This window comes from Rhinoraja longicauda, chromosome 31, assembly GCF_053455715.1.
Source record: "Rhinoraja longicauda isolate Sanriku21f chromosome 31, sRhiLon1.1, whole genome shotgun sequence".
In the NCBI taxonomy this organism is placed as follows: Eukaryota; Metazoa; Chordata; class Chondrichthyes; order Rajiformes; family Arhynchobatidae; genus Rhinoraja; species Rhinoraja longicauda.
Genome location: NC_135983.1, coordinates 24457107 through 24475690, shown reverse-complemented (window position 1 = coordinate 24475690; position 18584 = coordinate 24457107). Strand labels below are relative to the sequence as shown.

At 46.1% G+C, this 18584-nt stretch overlaps 1 protein-coding gene across 1 annotated transcript in view; it reads left to right on the top strand.

Moving 5' to 3' along the window:
• LOC144608288 (astrotactin-2-like) overlaps positions 1-18584 on the top strand; it is a 908904-nt gene that overhangs the window by 821540 nt on the left and 68780 nt on the right. The window contains exon 20 of the mRNA XM_078425904.1: positions 17537-17636. Within this exon, the coding sequence (XP_078282030.1) occupies positions 17537-17636 (100 nt within the window). The remainder of the gene's footprint in view (positions 1-17536; positions 17637-18584) is intronic.

Sequence of the window (18584 nt, the reverse complement as noted above, 5' to 3'; positions counted from 1 at the left end):
GCCATTCAATCATATAAAAATATCTACTGACGGCCTCCACAGCCTTCTGTGGCAAAAAAAATTCCACAGGTTCACCACCCTCTAAATTTCTCCTCGTTTCCTTCCTAAAAGAACGTCCTTTAATTCTTAGGCTGTGACCTCTAGTCTTAGACTCTCCCACTAGTGGAAACACCCTCTCCACATCCACTCTATCCAGGTATTTCGCTGTTCTGTACGTTTCAATGAGGTCCCCCCTCATTCTTCTAAACTCCAGCGAGTACAGGCTCAGTGCCGACAACCGCTCATCATAGGTTCACCTACTCATTCCTGGGATAATTCATGTAAACCTCCTTTGGACCCTCTGTGCCCCCCAGCGATCCCCGCACATTAACGCTATCCTACACACACTAGGGACAATTTACATTTATACCAAGGCAATTAACCTACAAACCTGTACGTCTTTGGAGTGTGGGAGGAAACCGAAGATCTCGGAGGAAACCCACGCGGTCACGGGGAGAACGTACAAACTCCGTACAGACGGCGCCCGTAGTCGGGATTGAACCCGGGTCGCTGACGCTGCAAGCGCTGAAAGGCAGCAACTCTACCGCTACGCCAATTAGTTTTTTCCCCATCAACAGAAAACAAAATCTCTGCAGAATATCTATCTCTGGCCTTTGCTCAACCATCTGTTTATCAAAAACAACCCACTCGCCTATTACCTGCCATGCCTTGTCCTGCCTGCCTCTCTTCCAGCTTTCCTTCCGCACCCCCTCCAACAATCAGTCTGAAGCAGGGACCCGACCCGAAAGGTCACCTGTGCAAGTTCTCTGGAGCTGCTGCCTGACCCGCTGAGTTACTCCAGCACTATGTGCCTTTTTTTTGTGAAGCAGCATCTGCAGTTTCTTGGTTTCCACAGCAGAACATCGCAGTTGTTAAAGGACAATTCAATACTGAGCCCTCCCCAGTAAACATCTGAGAATACTGAATTGAAGAGTTTACCTCTCTGAAGAGAGTACATGGCATTGGTGAGACCACACCTGGAGTATTGCGTACAGTTTTGGGCTCCTAATCTGAGGAAAGACATTCTTGCCATAGAGGGAGTACAGAGAAGGTTCACCAGATTGATTCCTGGGATGGCAGGACTTTCAAATGAAGAAAGACTGGATAGACTCGGCTTGTACTCGCTGGAATTTAGAAGATTGAGGGGGGATCTTATAGAAACTTAAGGGGTTGGACAGGCTAGATGCAGGAAGATTGTTCCCGATGTTGGGGAAGTCCAGAACAAGGGGTCACAGTTTAAGGATAAGGGGGAAGTCTTTTAGGACCGAGATGAGAAAGTTCTTTTTCACACAGAGAGTGGTGAATCTGTGGAATTCTCTGCCACAGAAGGTAGTTGAGGCCAGTTCATTGGCTATATTTAAGAGGGAGTTAGATGTGGTCCTTGTGGCTAAAGGGATCAGGGGGTATGGAGAGAAGGCAGGTACGGGATACTGAGTTGGATGATCTGCCATGATCATATTGAATGGCGGTGCGTACGGGCTCGAAGGGCCGAATGGCCTACTCCTGCACCTATTTTCTATGTTTCTACCTTTGTTGCTCATCAGCAAAACATAATAAACTAAAAAGCTCATGTTCATGGAATGCGAAGCATAAATCATATCTTTACCTTGCGATATCATTTAGAGTAGACAGGACACTTAATTTGATTTCAATTAGTCTTTCATTCACTAGATTTAATTTACCTGCGAGAAAATCTACAGATGCAATCATCGTGGTGTGTTAGAGATGTAATGTTAACCCTTTGGGGTATATTTTGAACACATTAATGCTAGATATTTTAGATGGCATGATTAAATATTTTACATTGCAATGCAAATGGAAGCAAGATTGGCATTCAATACATTTTATTATTGTGAAGTAGAATGAGATCAAAAGAGCATCTCATATTGGAAATAATATTAATGTAATAAAAAGGAACTGCAGACCCCGGTTTTACCAAAGATACAGGGCGGCACGGTGGTGCAGTGGTAGTGTTGCTGCCTCACAGCGCCAGAAACCCGGGCTCAATCCTGACTACAGCTATTGTCCGTACAGAGTTTGTATATTCCTCCTGTGACCACAGGGATTTTTTCCGGGTACTCTAGTTTCCTCCCACGCCCCAAAGCCATGCGGGTTTGTAGGTTAATTGGCATCTGTAAATTGTCCTTAGTATGTAGGATAGAACTAGTGTGTGGATGATGACTGGCCAGTGTGGACTCGATGGGCCGAAGGTCCCGTTTCCATGCTATATCTCTAAACCAAACTTAATAGACACAAAATGCTGGAGTAACTGAGCCGATTGGGCAGTATAGACAATAGACAATAGGTGCAGGAGGAGGCCATTCGGCCCTTCGAGCCAGCACGGCCATTCAATGTGATCATGGCTGATCATTCTCAATCAGTACCCCGTTCCTGCCTTCTCCCCATAGTCCCTGACTCCACTATCCTTAAGAGCTCTATCTAACTCTCTCTTGAATGCATTCAGAGAATTGGCCTCCACTGCCTTCTGAGGCAGAGAATTCCACAGATTCACAACTCTCTGACTGAAAAAGTTTATCATCATCTCAGTTCTAAATGGCCTGCCCCTTATTCTTAAACAGTGGCCCCTGGTTCTGGACTCCCCCAACATTGGGAACATGTTTCCTGCCTCTAACGTGTATCTCTGGAGAAGATGGACAGGTGACTTGGAGGTCCTGACTTGGATCATTGCAAATTTGTTTAAAAATAATATTAGTTTGTTGTGTTGTAGTGCTGTGTAAATACTGTAATGTACGTAACCCCCTCCCTTGGTGAACCCGCAGTTGTATATGCAGATTGCCTTGTAAGCAAACACAATCAAATAAGTTGCTATTTGTAGAGAATGATTCATGCACAGTGGGACTTACGCATCGATGAGATCATGTTCAGATACCATTGTGCTCCATCTAATGAGCTGAAGAAAGCAGCACAGTGATACTTTGCAACACAGCATTCTGTCTTTGCCAACTCTCGATTCTCCTGGGCAGTACTATATAAGTTATCCCTGCGATTTTCACACTTTTGTTGTCCGTCTACATCCATCCACTTTAACTCTTGCACATTTGCTACTTAATAACGTAGCGCATCTTCTCAGTGGATTTGAAGATCGATGGCCGACAATTTGCAAATGCGTTGGGAATTTTGGGGACATGTTGATCAGGCATGCATTGATTAAAGGAACAGTACCAGGGAAATATTGTGGGATGAAGGGCGGCACGGTGGCGCAGCGGTAGAGTTGCTGCCTTACAGCGTTTGCAGCGCCGGAGACCAGGGTTCGATCCCCACTACGGGTGCTGTCTGTAAAGAGTTTGTCCGTTCTCCCTGTGACCTGCGTGGGTTTTTTTGAGATCTTCGGTTTCCTCCCATACTCCAAAGACGTGCAGGTTGTGTCGGAAAATAACTGCAGGTGCTGGTACAATTCGAAGGTATCACAAAATGCTGGAGTAACTCAGCAGGTCAGGCAGCATCTCTGGAGAGAAGGAATGGGTGACGTTTCGGGTTGAGACCCTTCTTCAGTCTGAAACAATGTCCCATCTACATTAGTCCCACCTGCCCGCATTTGGTCCTTATCCCTCCAAACCTGTCCTATCCTTGTGTCTGTCTAACTGTTTCTTAAACGTTGGGATGGTCCCAGGTACCTCCTCCGGCAGCTCGTTCCATACACCCACCACCCTCTGTGTGAAAAAGTTACCCCTAAGATTCCTATTAATTTTTTTCCCCTTCACCTTGAACCCATGTCCTCTGGTTAACAGCCTGATAGACAATAGACAATAGGTGCAGGAGGAGGCCATTCGGCCCTTCGAGCCAGCACCGCCATTCAATGTGAGCATGGCTGATCATTCTCAATCAGTACCCCGTTCCTGCCTTCTCCCCATACCCCCTGACTCCGCTATCCTTAAGAGCTCTATCCAGCTCTCTCTTGAATGCATTCAGAGAATTGGCCTCCACTGCCATCTGAGGCAGAGAATTCCACAGATTCACAACTCTCTGACTGAAAAAGTTTTTACTCATCTCAGTTCTAAATGGCCTACCCCCTATTCTTAAACTGTGGCCCCTTGTTCTGGACTCCCCCAACATTGGGAACATGTTTCCTGCCTCTAACGTGTCCAACCCCTTAATAATTTTATACGTTTCGATAAGATCTCTCATCCTTCTAAATTCCAGTGTATACAAGCCTAGTCGCTCCAGTCTTTCAACATATGACAGTCCCGCCATTCCGGGAATTAACCTAGTAAACCTACGCTGCACGCCCTCAATAGCAAGAATATCCTTCCTCAAATTTGGAGACCAAAACTGCACACAGTACTCCAGGTGTGGTCTCACTGGGGCCCTGTACAACTGCAGAAGGACCTCTTTGCTCCTATACTCAACTCCTCTTGTTATGAAGGCCAACATTCCATTGGCTTTCTTCACTGCCTGCTGTACCTGCATGCTTCCTTTCAGTGACTGATGACTGTAGAGAAGAAGCTGCCCCTGAACCTGAAACGGAATGGTGCAAAGGAAGTATAAGAAAATAACTGCAGATGCTGGTACAAATCGAAGGTATTTATTCACAAAATGCAGGAGTAACTCAGCAGGTCAGGCAGCATCTCAGGAGAGAAGGAATGGGTGACGTTTCGGGTCGAGACCCTTCTTCAGACTGATGTCAGGGGGGCGGGACAAAGGAAGGATATAGGTGGAGACAGGAAGATAGAGGGAGATCTGGGAAGGAGGAGGGGAAGAGAGGGACAGAGGAACTATCTAAAGTTGGAGAAGTCGATGTTCATACCACTGGGCTGCAAGCTGCCCAGGCGAAATATGAGGTGCTGTTCCTCCAATTTCCGGTGGGCCTCACTATGGCACTGGAGGAGGCCCATGACATAAAGGTCAGACTGGGAATGGGAGGGGGAGTTGAAGTGCTCGGCCACCGGGAGATCAGTTTGGTCAATGCGGACCGAGCGCAGATGTTCAGCGAAGCGATCCCCGAGCCTGCGCTTGGTTTCGCCGATGTGCAAAGTAATATGGGAAATAATAGAAGCAAAGTAAGGATCTTTTAATGCGAACGGTAAAATTAAGGGGAAGAATGTATCGAACTCAAGATAGGCACAAAATGCTGGAGTAATTCAACGGGACAGACCCGAAACGTCACCCAATCCTTCTCTCCAGTGATGCTGCCTGTCCCGATGAGACACTCCAGACATTTTGTGTCTATCTTCGGTTTAAACCAGCGTCTGCAGTTCCTCTCCTGCACTACTCCTGAACCTGGTTTGTTTTTCAGGCTCCTACACCTTCTTCCCGACGGCAGGAGTGAAGTGAGTGTGTGGTGCAAAGCCTCATCAAGAAGGATAGCACTCACCTAGCACGGCACGGTGTCAAAGTTAGGGGTTGTGACTCACACCTCTGATTCAATGTGTGAACACTTGAATTAAATCAAGCGAGACCAATCGCGGAACACCTTCGCTCAGTTTGTCCGCCTGGACCTACCTGATCTCCCGGTTGCCAAACACTTTAATTCTCCTTCCCATTCCCACACTGACCTTTCTGTCCTCGGTCTCCTCCATTGTCAGAGTGAGGCTAAACGCAAATTGGAGGAACAGCACCTCATATTTCGCTTGGGCAGCTTACAGCCCAGGAGTATGAAGATTGATTTCTCTCACTTCAGGTAGCCCCAGCATTCCCTCTCTCCCCCTCCCTCCCCACCCAAGTCGCACCAGCTTCTCGTTTTCACCCTTCAAACAGCCTGTTTCCTTTATCATCGTTACTATGTTGCATATCTTTTATTCATTTGTTTCTATATCTCTCCACATCGTCGTCTATCTCTCTCATTTCCCTGACCCCTAACTAGTCCGAAGAAGGGTCTTGACCCAAAACGTCGCCCGTTCCTTCTCTCCAGAGATGCTGCCTGTCCCGGCTGAGTTACTCCAGCTTTTTTTGTGTCTATCTTCGGTTTAAACCAGCATCTGCAGTTCCTTCCAACACTTTGGATCGTGTGAGAACGGCTTTCACTCCAGAAAGTGTCAATCATTTTTAAAACTTAAATTTTTTTAAGGGATTAAAGATACACATATAACATATAACATATAACAACTACAGCATGGAAACAGGCCTGTCCGGCCCTACCAGTCCACGCCGACCATTCTCCCTGACCTAGTCTCATCTACCTGCAGTCAGACCATAACCCTCCAATCCCCTCCTATCCATATACCTATCCAATTTACTCTTAAATAATAAAATCGAGCCAGCCTCCACCACTTCCACCGGAAGCCCATTCCATACAGCCACAACCCTCTGAGTAAAGAAGTTCCCCCTCATGTTACCCCTAAACCTTTGTCCCTCAATTCTGAAGCTATGTCCCCTTGTTGGAATCTTCCCCACTCTCAAAGGGAAAAGCCTACCCACGTCAACTCTGTCCGTCCCTCTCAAAATTTTAAAAACCTCTATCAAGTCCCCCCTCAACCTTCTACGCTCCAAAGAATAAAGACCCAACCTGTTCAACCTCTCTCTGTAGCCAACACAAGAAATTCTTCAGCAGCCCTGAAGATTCAGCAAATGCCAAGTGATTGCCATTGCCCAACACTACGATAAGGACTGTTCCTTTAATCAAAAGAATTCTCATCAAATTATTTTTATTTTCTATATTTTTTAATTTTAATTTTTTTTAAATCTTTTAAAAAAAAAAAAAATTTCCGGTCAATACAATACAACAGATTGACCATACAGTTGTGAAAGTTGAATAGTACAAAATCATTGTATCAAAAATAAAACAATATAATCAACACATGATATTTTCTGACCGAAGATAAAGGTGCAGGCAGAGGCCAAAGCTTATTGTGCCTAACCCTTAATACTTAACAAATTATCATGAAATATTAATGATGGCAGCTTTGGTGAAGTAATGGTACCTGAAATAAAGCAGGCATGGGTAGGTGTGCAGATTGCCCTTTACAAATTTGGAAAATCTATCAAGGGGATATAGATGGTGTCATTTGGGTCTTGAAGTTCGCTCGGGAAATCTGCAAGTGTTGATCGGAGCGAAGCTCCTGCCTCTGAACTATCTGCAAGGCAATGTGAAAACACCTGCTCCCACCAACCCCCTGGTGGAATTACTGGTCGGCGGTAGTCATTGCTTCCAGCAGAGAATTACATCCTTTAGTTACATAATTATTTTCATTTATATTTGGGCAGAGTATGGAAAGAAATTAGAATATGTTTAATTCTGTTTTGTATCTGGGGTAACTTTGAGGCCAAAACACAAATTGGAGAAACAGCATCTCATATTTCGCTTGGGCAGCTTACAGCCCAGGGGTATGAATATTGATTCCTCAAACATCAAGTAAGCTCTGCATTCCCTTTCTCTCTCCATTCCTCCCCCACCCAAGTCACCCCAGCTTTTCGTTCTCACCTAGCAAACGGCTAACAAACAGCCCTGTTTCCTTTGGCATTGTTACCTTTTTGCAAAACCTTTCATTCATTTGTTCTATCTCTCTCTATATCGTCGTCTATATCTCTCTTTTCCCTTTCCCGTGACTTTCAGTCTGAAGAAGGGTCTCGACCCGAAACGCCACCCATTCCTTCTCTCCAGAGATGCTGCCTGACCCGCTGAGTTACTTCAGCACTTTCTTGTCCAGCTTTGAGTGAATTGGCTTAACAATTTAAGTCAAATCTCTTGCTTTGAAAATGACTTGACTGTTAGCGTCTTAAAGAATGTATTTTTCCCCTGGTAGCTCAGCTTGGGGCTCCGTGAGGTTTAGAAGAAAATATGAGCCGGGGATTTGTACATCTGGCACAGGACTGATGGGCCGAATGTGTTCTTTCGCTGCCAAAAAGATGTGTTGATTTGTATTGTGTTCAACTGGCCAAAAAAGTTGAGAACTGATATGATGCTGTAATGTTTTTATTGTGGTCATGGAAATAAGGGTAATAATGAATAGTAAAGACAATGACAACATTATTTAGTTTAGTACAGTTTAGTTTAGTTTAGAGAGACTGCATGGAAACAAGCCTTTCCACCCAACTAGTCCACACCAATTCACACTAGTTTAGTTTAGTTTAGAGACACAGCGCGGAAACAGGCCCTTCGGCCCACCGAGTCCACACCGACCAAGGATCCCCGCACATTAACACTATCCTACACACACTAGGGACAATTTATATTTTTGCCAAACCAGTTAGCTTACAAACCTGTACGTCTTCGGAGTGAGGAAGGAAACCGGAGCTTCCCGGAGAAAACCCACGCAGGTCACGGGGAGAAGGTACAAACTCCGTACATGCAGCACCTGTGGTCAGGATCGAACCCGGGTCTCTTGCGCCGTAAGGCGGCAACTTTGCCACTGCGCTGCCCTTTTGCGGATCTCTACATATCTTTTCTCATAGGCGTTTCCGAGTTCTCTCCCACTAACTCTTTCCTTTCTAGCCCTCTCCTCACTGGTTAATGGGAGGAGCATTAATCAGAGCAATCTTTCTTTGCTCTGATCGTCATTAAACCCTGACCTTTGGTCACTGTTAGTCAAAAGCGACTGACTTCACTCCAAAGGTAGAAAGCATTAGCTGATCACAAGCCTTGTTCATGACTTCACTTTAATCAAAAATATTTATTCAAATATTAAAATAATATATACAATACAATAAAACTAAAACAGAACCAACCACCAGAATACTATACAAACAAATACACCAATTGAAACTATTATACAATTATATTACAATCCCCATCCAGGATACATCCAATCCCCCGCGGTGCCCAGCGGTCCCGGAAATCCCCCAGGGTGCCCGTGGACAGCGCGTAGTCCCTCTCCAACACCGCCCGGGCGCGGATGTAACCCCGGAAAAGGGACAGGCAGCTGGCTCGGGCAGAGCCCTCTATGACTTCACATAGTCTTTCCAGGTGAGACAAAGGTTCACCTGCACCTCCTCCAACCTCATCTATTGCATCCGCTGCTCTAGATGTCAACTTATTTACATCGGTGAAACCAAGCGCAGGCTCGGCGATCGCTTTGCTGAACACTTGCGCTCGGTCCGCATTGACCAAACTGATCTCCCGGTGGCCGAGCATTTCAACTCCCTCTCCCATTCCCAGTCTGACCTTTCTATCATGGGCCTCCTCCAGTGCCATAGTGAGGCCCACCGGAAACTGGAGGAACAGCACCTCATATTTCGCCTGGGCAGCTTGCAGCCCAGTGGTATGAACATCGACTTCTCCAACTTTAGATAGTTCCTCTGTCCCTCTCTTCCCCTCCTCCGTCCCAGATCTCCCTCTATCTTCCTGTTTCCACCTATTTCCTTCCTTTGTCCCGCCCCCCTGACATCAGTCTGAAGAAGGGTCTCGACCCGAAACGTCACCCATTCATCCTCTCCCGAGATGCTGCCTGACCTGCTGAGTTACTCCAGCATTTTGTGAATAAATACCTTCGATTTGTACCAGCATCTGCAGTTATTTTCTTATATTATAACTTCACATTAGCAGGCTTGCTTCAATAAGGACACATGGATGGATATCAGAGGACCAGAATTCTGCTTCAAGTAGCAAAATAAATAACGGGTCATTGCACTCACTCATAAGCTTTACGTGTGCCTTGTGTGTCAAATTAGTGTGACTGGGGTAATCAGAATGAGAGTGCATTTTCTACAGCACTCCTGGGAGCTGTGTAAGTCTGACAAGCAATGCTTTATCTCCTTAACCAAGCAGTAGAATCATTAATGAACAGACTCAGGACTAGGAAGTGAGAATTAATTCAGGGCACCACATGAAACAGGAAACAAAATAAAAAGACTGAAAATTTGAATGAAGGGAAAGACACGTGAAAGAAAAATTAAATAATTTAATTGTTTTTTTACCGCATATCTCTGACGATAATTAAAAGATGAGAGTGATAAAGTTAGAGTTATTGTGAAAGGCAACTTTCAGTGGAGAGTTATTTGGGAATAATTAAGTGGGTGGCACGGTGGCGCAGCAGTGGATTTGCTGCCTCACAGCGCCGGAGACCCGGGTTCGATCCTGGTTACAGGTGCTGTCTGTACGGAGTTCGTACGTTCTCCTCGTGACCTGCGTGGGTTTTCTCCAGGTGCTCCGGGTTTCCTACCACACTACGAAGATGTGCAGGTTTGTAGGTTAATTGGCTCCTGCAAAATTGTCCCTGGTGTGTAGGATAGAGCGGGCGATCAATGGTCGGCATGGACTCGGTGGGCCGAAGGGCCTGTTTCCACACAATATCTCCAAACTAAACTAAACAACCTAAGACCTGCTGAACAGATGCTTAAAGTGGACTGCTAACTATCAGTGCAAAATTGGAATGTTTTTATGAAATTATAATTGAAAATTGTCATTGTTCAATGTACAATGAAATGGCATTTTTGCACAATTTCTGGAGGAGGGCATTTTGGATATCAGTGAGAGGATTTTAAAATAAGTGGTATTGAAAGATTATGTTAAATGTACGTATAAATAACTGTGTGTGTGTGTGTGTGTGATTAGCCTTATTAGAGTCATAGAGTGATACTGCATGGAAACAGGCCCTTTGGCCCAACTGTGGATAGGGAATATTTCGGGTCAGGACCCTTTTTCAGACTCGATGCAAGAGAAGACAGTATCTTGGAGTCACAGAGTCACAGAGCCTGTGGCCAAACTTACAACATGTTCCAACTACATTAGTCCCACCTGCCTGTGTTTGGTCCATATCCTCCAAACCTATCCTATCCATGTTCATGTCTAACTGTTTCTTAAACGTTGGGATAGTCCCAGCCTCAACTACCACCTCTGGCAGCTCGTTCCAAAAACCCATCAACCTTTGTGTGAAAAAATAACCCCTCATATTCCTATTAAATCTTTTCCCTTCACCTTGAACCTAAGTCCTCAATTCACCCACCCTGGCCAAGATCCTTAGCGCATCTACCCGATCTATTCCTCCCATGATTTTATTCTTACATCTACTGCAAAATCTGGGCACGTCAGTCACCCCTGTTCCCGAATACTAACCTGCGGGATATGCTTATTTTAGTAAGGTATGGCACTTTATTAATCACATGTACCGAGGTACAGTGAAATTCTTTTTGGTATACATTTCAGTACAAGTGTCACTATACACGAACACTTACATCCATAATTAGATAAGCATCTCAGATACAGTACTAAGTGCATAGCAGTAGTAGACTGAGACAGTGTACAGAGTTGCCAGTTTGGTGCCATTTCAAGTCCCAGTTGTTGTAAGTGCAGCGATCTTGACATGACCATGAAGGTCTGTTGTCCTGGCGGCGTTGCAGGGTCGGCCTGGCCAAGCATAGCAGTGGTGTCTTCCGCCGCTGGTCCACCGCTGTAGGCCGCTGCGGTCCACGTGCTCGGCCTCTCGGACTCCTGATCTGAAACTTCTGATCCGAAGCTATGTTCGATTAGAATTTAACTTCGATAAACTCATAAGATCACACGTGATAGGAGCAGAATTGGGCCGCTCGGCCCATCAAGGCTACTCCGACATTCAATCGTGGCTGGTCTATCTCTCCCTCCTAGCCCCATTCTCCTGCCTTCTCCCCATAACCCCTGACACACGTACGAATCAAGAATCTATCTATCTCTGCCTTAAAAACATCCACTGACTTGGCCTCCACAGCCTTCTGTGGCAAAGAATTCCACAGATTCACCATCCTCTGACTAAAGAAATTCCTCCTCATCTCGTTCCCAAAAGAACGTCCTTTAATCCTGAAGCTGTGATCTCTGGTCCTACCAGTGGAACCATCCTCTCCACATCCACTCTATCCATGCACCTATCCAACTCTAATATAAGGACAAGCCCATGGAAAAATAGCAAGAAAGAATTACGAGTAACAGTCAATATCCTAAGAATATTATAAACATGTTGGATCTATGCGTTCCCCTTCTTCCTGAGAGGCATTATCTTCTTGTCTGTAATCGCCCGTAATTATGAATGATACAAAATCTACTTGTAAACATTTCAGGATTGTAGTCCCTCATCCTGAATGCAGAGTGATGCCATAACTGATTGATAGCCTTGTCGTAAAAGAGCCTGGGATATTTTTGCCTTGAGTATCTGACGCTACGGTGCCAATTCCTGAGAGTTTAAATTTAGGACTGTGAAATATTATGGAGGAGATTGAATTTCTTCAAAAATCAGCCAAGATCTAACTTTTGTTTGCCAATGTAAACCAGCGGCATTATCTGCTGTAGCTCAGATACATAGCAGACTTGTTACAAATGTTTCTTCCACCCCATGAGGGATGCATTCCTTTATCTATTGGCCTCTTTTGCATTCCACCCACACTGCTTGCCATCTGCTGTATGGAGCTATTCCACCGTTCCATGAAAAATAACACTGTGAGCAACCCTCCCAAGTTAAATAAACGGAACAGAGCCCATTAATGCATTGCTAGGAACTCGAATGAGTTATCCTGAGCTGCACTGTTGGATCTAGGATTGCCAGTGTTCAAGAAAAACTTGCGATGTTTGGAATTTACGAGGATGTTGCCAGGAGTCGCAGGTCTGAACTACAGGGGAGAGGTTGAGCAGGCTGGGACTCTGTTCTGTGGAGCGCAGGAGGATGAGGGGCGACCTGATTCGGGTGCCTAAAATCACGAGAGGAATAGTTCGGGTGGACGCACAGAGTCTCTTGCCCAGAGTAGGTGAATCGAGGGCCAGAGGGGTAACCAGGTTTAAGGTGAAGGGGAAAAGATTTAACAGAAACTAGAGGGGTAACTTCTTCACGCAAAGGGTGGTGGGCATATGGAACAGGCTGCCAGAAGAGGTAGTTGAGGCAGGGACTATTGCAATGTTTAAGAAACAATTGGACAGGTTTAGATGGCTAGGGGCCAAACGCAGGCAGATGGGACTAATGTAGCTGGAACATGTGGGCCGGTGAGGGCAAGTTGGGCCGAAGGGCCTGTTTCCATGCCGTACATGATTCTACGACTCTATTATAGCGTCATATAGGGTCTTCGACCCAATTCATCCATGCCAACCAAGATGTCCATCTAAATTTGTCCTGTTTACTCACGTTTGACCCATGTTCTTCTAAACTCTGTGTCAGAAGGAACTGCAGATGCTGGTTTATACCGAAGATTGACACAAAATGCTGGAGTAACTCAGCAGGTCAGGCAGCATCTCTGGAAGAAAGGAATAGGTGACGTTTTGGCTCGGAACCCTTCTTCAGTCAATCGTTCTTCTAATCCTTTCCTGTCCATATACCTGTCCAAATATTCCTTGAATCTCATTATTATACCTGCCTCAACGTCTTGTTCTGGCAGCTCTGAAGAAGAGCCACAGCCTAAAACAGTGCTCAGTACAGATGCTATATTCTTGAGCATCACACAAACTGGTTGAGGAACTTGTGTAAGAAGGAACTACAGATGCTGGTTTCAACCCGAAGATAGACTCAAAAAGCTGGAGTAACTCAGCGGGACAGGCAGCATCTCTGGAGAGAAGGAATGGGTGATGTTTCGGGTCGAGACCCTTCTTCAGACTGAAGGTTAATTGGCTTCTGAAGAAGGGTCTCGACCCATAACATCACCCACCTTCTTTGGAGAGAAGGAATGGGTGATGTTTGGGGTCGAGACCCTTTCTTCAGTTTGACACACTTTTTCAAACATGGGTTTTAAATTTTGATAAATTCATTTGAGTTCTGCCGTCATAACCTCCCCAGGTTCTGTTGAGATTTGACCTCTGCGGAATAATTAATTCTCAACACCAGAGGGGGAGAATGCTCAGTTCATGACCATATTCAGGCTTAAGAGTGATCCACTTTAGACTTCAGATTTTAGAGATACAGCATGGAAACAGTCCCTTCGTTCCACCGAGTCCGCACCGACCAGTGATCCTCGTACACTAACACTATCCTACACACTAGAGACAGTTTTTTTACAGCTTTTACCAAAGCTAATTCACCTACAAACCTGCACATCTTTGGAGTGTGGGAGGAAACCGGAGCAACCACAGAAAACCTACGCAGGTCAGAGAGGGAACGTACAAACTCGATACGGACAGCACCCGTAGTCAGGACAGAACCGGGTTTCAGAGGCTGTGAAACAACAACTATACTGCTGCACTCGTGTGCCGCCTACTTTCGAACATAAGAAAAGACACAAAGTGCTGGAGTAACTCAGCAGGTCGGCCAGTATCCCTGGAGAACATAGATAGGTAACATTGCGAATTAGAACCCTTCCTCAGATGCTGGCTTACACAAAAGGACACAAAGTGCTGGAGGATCTCAGCAGGTCGGGCAGCATCTCTGGAGAACATGGATAGTTGATATCTCAGGTCAGGAACCTTCCCCAGACGCTGGTTACGCAAAAGCACACAAAGTGCCGGAGTATCTCAGCAGGTCGGGCAGCATCTCCAGAGAACATGGATAGATGACGTAAGCTTTGGACGTGACAGTCATCTGGAGATTTGGGGAACTGGGCAACCAGACGAACATGAGTTCCAAGACCATCCATGACCTCATTGAATGGCACAGCAAGTGACTGGCCTAATCATGTAATGTTCTTGAACGTTAAACCTCTAATTACCTTCAAATATTTCAGTGGCAAAACTCTGGCATTGATAAATGATGTTGTTAAGTAATTGTAACAAGATCTTACTTATACAATAGCTTAATTGTTGGAAAAGGCCCAGAATCACTTTGCAGAATAAGCGTTGAGGACCAAAACCAGCTGACCAGCAATAAATAGGTGCCTCGCGAGGGGAAACATCAGTCTAGCAAGCACATAGACCTCAATGTGCTCCAGATCTTCTGGAATTTAGAAGATTGAGGGGGGATCTTATAGAAACTTACAAAATTCTTAAGGGGTTGGACAGGCTAGATGCAGGAAGATTGTTCCCGATGTTGGGGAAGTCCAGAACAAGGGGTCACAGTTTAAGGATAAGGGGGAAGTCTTTTAGGACAGAGATGAGAAAGGTTTTTTTCACACAGAGAGTGGTGAATCTGTGGAATTCTCTGGCACAGAAGGTAGTTGAGGCCAGTTCATTGGCTATATTTAAGAGGGAGTTAGATGTGGCCCTTGTGGCTAAAGGGATCAGGGGGTATGGAGAGAAGGCAGGTACAGGATACTGAGTTGGATGATCAGCCATGATCATATTGAATGGCGGTGCAGGCTCGAAGGGCCGAATGGCCTACTCCTGCACCTATTTTCTATGTTTCTATGTTTCAAGGAGGGTCGCCTTACGAAACCCACAATAAATGTGGAGATGTGGATGTGGAGAGGATGCTTCCACTAGTCGGACATTCCAGGACCAGAGGCCAGAGCATCAGAAATATAGGACGTTCCTTTAGGAAGGAGATGAGGAGGAATGTCTTTCGTCAGAGAGCAGTGAATCTGTGGAATTCTTTGCCATAGAAAGTTGTGGAGGCCAAGTCAAGGCTGAGATAGGTAGATTCTTGCTTAGTACGGGTGTCGGAGATTATGGGGAGAAGGCAGGAGAATGGGGTTAGTCGGGAGAGACAGATCAGCCATGATTGAATGGTGGAGTAGACTTGATGGGCCGAATGGCCTAATTCTACTCCTATTCCTTATGACCATTGACCTGGCCTCCACAGCCTTCTGCGGCAATGAATTCCACATGGCAATGTAACAGGCCAATATAAATAGCACACACATCAAAGCAATAGAACTGTGCACAGGGGAATGGAGTTAGGAGGGAGAGACAGTTCAGCCATGATTGAATGGCGGAGTAAACTTGATGGGCCGAATGGCGTAATACTGCTCCTATCACATGACATTATGACCTTTTAATAGTATATAGAGAGACTTACACAGGGTCTGATCCACATATCATCTGATTATTTTTTAAAAAAATCACTGTACATCCAATATAAGATGGTGACTTCCTATTTCTCACCCCAGGCATAAAAACATTCCTCGGGTATGAAAACTTGCTTTGGGTCGCTGGCGTTTAAGGCGAATGTATCATTCAACCCTTCCGCATTCAATGAGACTGAACGCACAGGAGACCTGCAACCTTGATGCATAAACTTAGTGAACACAGACAGATTTGTCCCCTGTGTAATTCCCCACTGTATCACTCTATTGACTTATTAGGTGGTCAAAAAGGCTTTTGGCACTTTGGCCTTCATCAGCCAGAGTATAGAAGTTGTGTATAGAAGTTGGGAGGTCATGTTGCAATTGTATAAGACGCATTTAGAATATTGTGTTCAGTTCTGGGCACCATGTTATAGGAAAGATATTGTCAAGCTTGAAAGGGTTCAGAAAAGATTTACGAGGATGTTGCCAGGACTAGAGGGTGTGAGCTACAGGGAGAGGTTGAGTAGGCTGGGTCTCTATTCAATGGAGCACAGGAGGATGAGGGGTGATCTTATAGAAGTGTACAAAATCATGAGAGGAATAGATCGGGTATTCATGAGTGATAGGAGCAGAATTAGGCGGCTCGGCCCGTCAAGTCAGCGGTAGAGTTGCTGCCTTACAGCGAGTGCAGCTCCGGAGACCCGGGTTCGATCCCGACTACGGGTGCTGTCCGTACGGAGTTTGTACGTTCTCCCCGTTACCTGGGTTTTCTCCGGAATCTTCGGTTTCCTCCCACTCTCCAAAGATGCACAGGTTTGTAGGCTAATTGGCTTGGTATAAAAGTAAATTGTCCCTCGTGTGTGTAGGATAGTGTTAGTGTGCGGGCATCGCTGGTCGGTGCGGACTTGGTGGGCCGAAGGGCCTGTTTCCACGATGTATCTCTAAACTGAACTAAAGTCTATTCCGTCATTCAATCGTGGCTGATCTATCTCTCCCTTCCAACTCCATTCTCCTGCCTTCTCCCCATAACCCCTGACACCCGTACGAATGAAGAATCTATCAATCTCTTCCTTAAAAATATCCATTGACTTGGCCATGAATTCCACAGATTCACCACCCTCTGACTAAAGAAATTCCTCCTCATCTCCTTTCTAAAGGGCCATCCTTTTATTCTGAGGCTGTGACCTCTAGTCCTAGACTCTTCCACTAGTGGAAACATCCTCTCCACACACACTCTATCGAGGCCTTTCACTATCCGGTAAGTTACACATCGATGTAATTTGTTTTATTTTATATATACAACACTGTCTGTGAGGAATAGTTTAGGTTTTGGGATACAGTGCAGAAACAGGCCCTTCGGCCCAACGGGTCCACGCCGACCAGTGATCCCTGCACATTAACTCCAACATGGGGAACATTTTTCCTGCACCTAGCCTGTCTAATCCTTGAAGAATTTTATATGTTTCGATAAGATCCCCTCTCATCCTTCTAAATTCCAGTGAATACAAACACAGTCGACCCATTCTTTCATCATCTGTCAGTCCCGCCATACCGGGAACTACTGCAGTCACGACAGAGTGTGATGGCCCAGAAAATACTTAAATTACCACTGCAAGTATGAATCAGAACAAGCAAAACCCTTCTCTTAATTGCAACCAGGTCTGTGCTGTTTCATTGAACGATATAGCTGGACAAAGTCATTTAAAAGCGAACAAAATAAAGTTTAAATTGAGGTAAAATTTGAACATTGGATTTCAAATGCTCACATGTTTTTGTTTAGCTAAAGCCTCTGCGGAGGTAAACATTAAAAAAATATTTAAACATGATATCTTGGCAGAATTTCTGGACTCTGCTAATCAACGCAGATTTTCTCCTGAGCGGTGAGAATGCCATTCGCTGCATGTTGTGTTTGTAACTTTAGAGACAGTGTCCGGAAAACCTGCAACGGGCTTTGCAGGGTTCCAGCCTAATTAGTGCGCTCAGCCAGAGGAGGAATGTTGCAGAATTCCACGACGTTTAAGGGATGCTTTGAGTCAAAAAAGAGCACCCTGCCCTTTCATTTTGATAATCATTGGGTCATCCAGCATAGAAACAGGCCCTTCATCCCTCCTCTTCCATGCTGACCGAGGTGCCCAATCTAAGCCTGTCCCATTTTCCCCGCACTCCCCTCCCCACCATCAAAAGGGATTTACCGGAGTCGCTGCCTCATAAAGGGCAGCCAACATCGTCTAAGAGACCCATACCACTAGGGTTGCCAACTGTCCCGTATTAGCCGGGACATCCCGTATTTTGGGCTAAATTTGTTTGTCACTTACGGGACCGCCATTGTCCCGCATTAGGCCCGGGCGGCGCTGTAGCCCCGGACACTGTAGGCCCGGGGACCAATGTAGGCCCGGGCGGCGCTGTAGCCCCAGACACTGTAAGCCTGGGGGCCGCTGTAGGCCTGGACACTGTAGCCCCGGACACTGTAGGCCTGGGGGCTGCTGTAGGCCCGGACACTGTAGCCCCAGACACTGTAGGCCTGGGGGCCGCTGTAGGCCCGGGCACTGTAGCCCGGACACTGTAGGCCCGGGAATCAATGTAGGCCCGGACACTGTAGGCCCGGGGGCCGCTGTTGTCCCCGACACTGTAGCCCCAGACACTGCAGGCCCGGGGGCCACCGGACAGTTTTGGTCTGCAAGCCTGGGCGCCACCTAACAGAGGTTGCATAGCAACCCGCATCCCGTCCCGGGCAGCCGCCATTAATGGAGCGGGAGCACGTGGCCCCTGGCTGGGTGAGGTCACGTGGAGCACGGGGTGGTGACGTCACCTTGTCCCTTATTTGGGGG